The following is a 6696-nucleotide window of genomic DNA, read 5'->3' as shown; positions in this document are numbered from 1 at the left end:
TTCACCAATCGTTTGCGTCAACTCGTTTGCATTTCGGTGCAATTCCCGAAAGACTACACATGTAGTAAGTGTTAAGCGTCATTTAAACCCTAGTTTAAATGTAATGAGGTGTGCGTTATAGATTCAGTGATTTTAAGTTTGAATTGACGGAGTTGAGTTAACGGAGTTAACCTGAAATTGACGACTGTCACACTGCTTTTCTTATCATATATTCATAATTAGAAATTAGACCTGAAAGTTCTAGGAAGGTAACAGCAGGTTCTCGAGAGACGAGAGTGGATTTGAGGGAATTGTTTCTTCCCTTAGGCCTGAAATAGTTAACATAACAATATCTTTATCTTTCATGGGTTCACCGATGTTGGCTAAGGCGTCCGAATACTCTTGTGCTCGTGTAAGGTATTCAGCCGATGTCTCATCCGGCTTCATCTCGATTTTGAGTAATTGGGTTTTGAGAGTGTATTCTCGGAAGGATGTGTGAGGCGCATAGGCACGTTCCAAGGAAAGCCATAGGAGACGTGAGGTATCACCTTGCACATGTTTAAATGAGGATTCAGAAATTGTAGAAAGAAGGGGCATTCGGATGTGAGCATCATTGGAAATCCATGCTTGATATTCGGGATTTTCAGCATTTGAAACGGTTGTAGCGGGACAAGAGAGGGAGCCATCGATGTAACTAAATAGATCATTTGTGATTAAGAAGGGTGTGATCATGGTTTTCCAGAATCTGTAGTTGTTGGCGGTGAGTTTGAAACCAAATTTGTGAGAATTATGGTTTGTTTTAGTTTCAGTGGTGAAGGTGGTTATAGCCATGGTGGATAGGCGAGAAGAACATTGGCCAGAGGTCAGAGAGAAAAAAAAGAGAGGAATGGGTTGTGGACATATGATAGTGAAGGTATTATGATCGAATAGGCTGTGATACCATATCAAACTGTGAGTGATTGTATATTGTGTTAGCAAAGGTACAAGAGGTCTCTATATATATAGAGACTAAAAACAGAAAACTAGGACTAAGCCTAATATCAAGCCTAAGAATATTCTGGAGCAAATGACTAGCCTAGAAACAAGCTTTAACATAAGCTTGCCTAATTACAATAAAGTCTGTTTAATATGGCCCAGATCCATTTCACTACTTGACACTGAACCATTAGATATTCGGAAGACTCCGGGAGCAGACTGCATAGCACACATGTTACATCTCCCACATTAACCCCTCTTGTTAGAAGGGTTTACCTACATTGGGACCCAGTTCAACCAAAAGTTACCGCCCACTGTAGGATAATTCAGATTATCGAACTCCCACATTAGATTGTTTACCATGAAATTATCTATAGAACCGTCACACGATTTCCATCTTTAAACATCCGTTCTCCAGTTTACATTAACCTTTGACACCACCTCATATTTAAGAGAGCTTGTGATCGGCTCCGTGAGCCATCTTACCTCATTAATTATCTTATTATAGCAATCAAATTCCAGGAAATCCCTGTGTCTCTTTAAAGTAAATAGGGATTAAACATGCTAGTTATACTAGTAGATGTTGTTATTAGTATTATTATTACATAATTGAATTAAAATAGTTAATGACATTTATAAATTTAGTGTATATGCAGAGGTGTTTACGAAAATTTGCCAGGGAAGGTTATAGCATAAGGCCATAAGCCTAGTCACAAATCACAAACAATCACAACCAAATACGTCTGCTAACCCATACATTAATCCAATCGCAACCCTAATAACCCCTCAGATGGCAAAGCGTAAAGGTGAGAAAGACGTCGTGTGGAGGTTTTGTGTTAAAGTTGATGCCACATGTGCAGTCAGATGCAAGTTGTGCGACGAGAAGTTTAATAATGGAAGGTCTGGGAGGATGAAAGCACATTACGCAAAAGAATGAGATCCAAACATAAAACCATGTGGTAAGGTACCTGAAAATGTACGTAGGTATATGAGTAATATGTTAAAAGGTTTACTAGTTGATGATGCTGATTTGATTGAAGTTACTGAGTTGAATGAATTACTGATTTGAATGAGAATTATGATGTTTATAAAACAAGTGTTGCTGTTGGGAAGTTTCTTTTGAGTTCCAAAATCCCTTTTAGTGTTACGACTTCACCTTTCTTTAAAGATATGCTTGAAACCATTGCTCTTAATGTGCCACATATTGCTAGGAATGATGATATGCAAGAATGGGTGTTAAACTGTTAAATGAAATTGATAAAAAATTACAAAGGAGGTGCAATCAGGTGTTGATTTATGTAAAAAACATGGATGCTCAGTGTTGTTACATGAATTTTTATCAGAAAACAGCGTGAGATATGTTACGGTTACACTTTATACCAATGGAAGGTCGTTTGTTCTTGACACCTTCATTATCAAATCACAGGATTGTTTGCTTCAGTTGATTGCTGAACTTTTAGAGTTTTGGGGGCCAAAAAATGTGTGGCAGATTATCACAAACTGTGAAAAGTTCTATCATGACGCCCTTAACGAGGTACTGAGTACTGATTCTACTTTTTCATGGACTCCTGTTGACCAATCTGTGGAGCTACTTTTAACAGATTTAAAAATGTTGAATGGATTCATCAAGTCATCAAAAGGCCCAAGCAATATCTAAATTTGTTAAATCAGATTTGGTTACATTATCCTTAAATCGATTTTTGACCAAAACACACACATTTTGGACTTCTTTTGTTGCCATTATGAAGTACACTGGGGTGAGGAACATCTCAGCCCAAAAAAGTTACCATTAAAGATCAACTTAGAACCTTATGTTCTTTGTCTCCCCAACTGCATACACCATGATGTATGGATTACATAGGATTCTAGACATGATTATGTGATGGTTTCTATGACCATTTTAAAGAAAATAAGAAGAAGATTTACAACAAAATGAAGAATAACACATGATTTAATATGTACAACTATTCTATTACCTTGAAGATTGAAAGAAAATATGCAAGAGAGGAGAGTTGGGCAAAAAAGGCAATGAAATATGACTGAATTTATAATGAGGCTATTAGGGTTTAAAGGTAAGGACGTTGGGTTTGGGCTTGAAGGAATGGAATGAGGGTTGGGCTTGGGTTTTAATTATTTTTGTAAACTAAGGCTTATAGTTAAACCTAAACATGATTTGCTTGGCGTATAGGGGTATACTTGTACTTTATGCATTATAAATTTTAAAACTCTTAAAAACAAGCGTCTTAATTTACCCTTTACTCATGTATTATATATAGTACAGATGCTTGTAAAAGAAAATTCACAAAATAAAATAAAATAAAACACTTAAAGAGGTATGTAATAAACTTCATGTCATTAAAAAAACCGATTACATATAAATACTGGGTAACTAGGGTATCGTATTTATGAAGAACATATAATTAATATTACATAATCTGTTTGATTACGAAAAATTAAAACACAAAAACTTGATTAAATGTGAATTAACTTAATGTTAAACTAAAGTGCAATTAAATTAAGCAAGACGGGACAAGCAACACAAAATAAATTACACTACAAAAAACAAGTGATCACAATTAGGTTTGGGTTCAGACTACACAATATGTATCCTGATTTATAAAACCAATTAACCAAGATAGAAAGTTACATAGACATAACTTTTATTAATATGAATGTGTAAAGTGTAAATTGATGAATAGACCTTTTACTGTTACCTAAGCCGTAAAGAAGTAACACGGATAAAATGGTGGTCACCTTTTTCTTTATAGGAAATAGACGGGTAACAAATCTGGTGATGTTTGTTATTCTTTAGTTTCGAAAAGACAAAAAACAAATTGGCAAATGGATCTTAATAATATTGTAAAAAGCAGTTTCTACTTTCTAATATCAGTACCATGTGAATTAAGTTGAACGACTTGCTCATTATTTGTGTTTATGTACAATTAAGTTTCTTTTTTCTTTTTTTTTAAATGGTAGTACAATGAAGTATTTTAATATAATGATTCAGGGCCGGCCATGGCCTATGGCAGGGTGGTCGACGGTCATAGGCCCGACTACCCGCTAGGCCCGAATTTATTTATTTATTTTTATGAAAAACGATGTGTGTATTTAATGTTTAAGCTTAATTAGATAACAACTAACTTGGTCTAGTGGCAAAGGGGTATGACTTCCAACTCAAAGGCTGTGGGTTCAAGTCTCATTTGAGACATTTTTTAAGCCTATTTTTTATACAATAGTTTTTTTATACAACCCAAATCATAAATCATAACTAAGGAAGCCAAATTAAAAATTAAATTGTTTAAACCCAACAAATCCTCTTTTTTACTTAAGGCCTAAAATATTTTTCGCCTTCGGCCTATTTTTTTTTTTTCAATTCTCGGAGCCGGGCCTGTAATGATTATAAGAGATAAGAGATCATTTATATATAAAACTAAAATAAATAAAACACTTTTATTATTCATGTTGTGATTTTGGTTACTCAAAAGGTATTCATGTAATAACCCTAAAATAGATATTTTAAAGGAAAATTGGATTTTAATAATCCCTATTGGATGATATTGGCCAATAATAATCTCTATTCATTTTATCGCCACTGTCGGTCCCAAATTCAAAAAAGTTGGCCCCCAATGGTCCCCCGTTAAAAAGGACTTAACGACGTTATACTTTTTTTCCGAATTTCAAACTAACTTTTTAGGGCTATTAATCGGAAGGAAGATGTGAGTCGAATGATATAAAACTTAGCTCCAAGCAATGATCCAAACGACATGAATTTGGTTAATTGTAAATTCAAACACCCGAATTGAAGTATTGTTTCGTCATTTTGAAGCACTGTTTTGAACTAAGTTTTACACAAATCGACTCGTATCCTCCTAACGATCAAAAGCCCTAAAATGTTGGTTTGAAATTCAGAAAAAACTATAACGCCGTTAAGTCAATTTTAACGGGGGGACCATTGGAAACCAACTTTTTTGAGTTTGGGACCGTCAGTGGCAATAAAATGAATAGGGATTATTATCAGCCAATACTATTTAATAGGGATTATTAAAATCCAATATTCCTATTTTAAATGTCTTAGTTATTATGTAGACATCTCTCTAGACTCGAGGCCGAAATTTGCAGTTGGCATCCATGCATACATTGCCCGTTAGGTTATTTCTCGTAGAGAATATGGTGGCAAGGTAAAATATCTTACTTTTATCTTAAATTTTTTTGGTAAGGTTTTTTTGTAGCTGTGAGAACCTAAATTAAGGTAAACTCGTGTGACCTTATTCTATAAAGTAATAGAAAAACACAAAGATAATATAACAAAAAAATAGACATAATTTTTACAAATATATTATTACCATTCAAAGACCATGATAGTAAAAAAAATAAAACTGAAACTTTTATTCAGTAAGAAAAGGACAAAACAAGACAAGAAAACAATTAAAATAAAAATAATATTGTCTAGTAAATATCTTTGTGTACTATATAGTCATTTTTATTGAGTAGTCATTGTTACCATGATTACACCCAATTAACTAAAAATATTTTATAACAAAAATGTACTTAGTTATAAAATATTTATAAATTGTTTTATTGGATGTGACTCAATGGTAGAGCACTAATTTTACTAGTGAGAGTTATGGATTCAAACCTCACTATCACCAATTTATATGGGGATATGTGGGATGACTCTGACTTGCCAGAGTTCGAGTCATGATCTCACCCCGCTATTTCCTGGCTCCTCGTTGTCGTGTCGTTTGACGGGCGTGGGGGTCGGGTTTAACTGGGGCTTCGTCCGTCCGTCCTGCCTCATGGCCGGCTCGGGCTACCTTTAGCCAATGGAGACCGCATACTAAGTACCGGCGTTACTTAGTTGGCCGTTCTAAAAAAAGTTTCAATATACATATACCATTTTTTAGTAATTAAAATAACAAAAGATGTATAACCCAAAAAATATAGACACGATAACAATATAAATTACAAAATCAAAGAAAAATATAGTAAAAGAAAAACTAAAGCTTCTTAGGCAACAAAAAAAAGGGGTAAAAAAGACCAGGACATAAGTAAAATAACAAATATGTCTAGTCAATTTATCTGTTTGTTTTGTTTTTCTGTTACTTTATAGAATAGTCCTTGTTACCTAATCTATACATTTAAAAGAAAGTAAGACAAGATTTACAAATACAATATTGAATCTGTACAACTATTTTATTACCTTGAAGATTGAAAGAAAATATGTAAGAGAGGAGGAGAGTTGGGCAAAAGAGGCCATGGAATATGATTGAATTTATAAGGAGATTATTATGGTTTAAAGTAAAGGAATGAAGGTTGGGTTTGGGCTTAAAGAAAAGGAATGAGGGTGTGCTTGAGTTTTGGTTATTTTTTGTTAACTAAGCCCGCACGCACATATAGTATTAAACATAAATAATATTTGTCTGACGTTCAATGGTGGCACGGTTTGATATTGTGTGGGTGGGGGGGGGGGGGGTGGAGATCATAAAGTCCAAGGGGCCATTGTAAGCAAGAAACATTGAGTCATCGAGTTACCGTTAGTTGGTAAATTTGTTTGTGTGTGTTAGTTTCTATACCCACTTCCAAGTTCAACAACAAATTGACAATTGGATCTTAAAAAATATTGTAAAATGAAGGTTTTTTGTACCATGTGAATCAAGTTTTAACAACTTGTTTCTAGAATTAAGTGTTTCAATACATTGATTGCAAAAGAAAATTCACAAAATAAAATAAAACACTGTAGAG

At 34.1% G+C, this 6696-nt stretch overlaps 1 protein-coding gene across 1 annotated transcript; it reads right to left on the bottom strand.

Annotated features, from left to right (window-relative positions):
• Positions 1-240: 240 nt before the first annotated feature.
• LOC143585673 (uncharacterized) lies at positions 241-810 on the bottom strand. Its single transcript, XM_077067415.1, has one exon. It carries the CDS (start codon positions 808-810, stop codon positions 241-243), a length of 570 nt encoding a protein of 189 aa, XP_076923530.1.
• Positions 811-6696: the final 5886 nt, after the last annotated feature.

Source organism: Bidens hawaiensis, unplaced genomic scaffold, assembly GCF_021521415.1.
Source record: "Bidens hawaiensis isolate Kalapana, Puna unplaced genomic scaffold, B.hawaiensis_p1.1 tig00001575_1, whole genome shotgun sequence".
Lineage (NCBI taxonomy): Eukaryota > Viridiplantae > Streptophyta > Magnoliopsida > Asterales > Asteraceae > Bidens > Bidens hawaiensis.
This window is presented reverse-complemented; position numbering and strand designations above follow the sequence as displayed.

Excerpts from the sequence above, each read along its gene's own strand:
- LOC143585673 (XM_077067415.1), bottom strand. The coding sequence starts at position 810 with ATGGCTATAACCACCTTCACCACTGAAACTAAAACAAACCATAATTCT.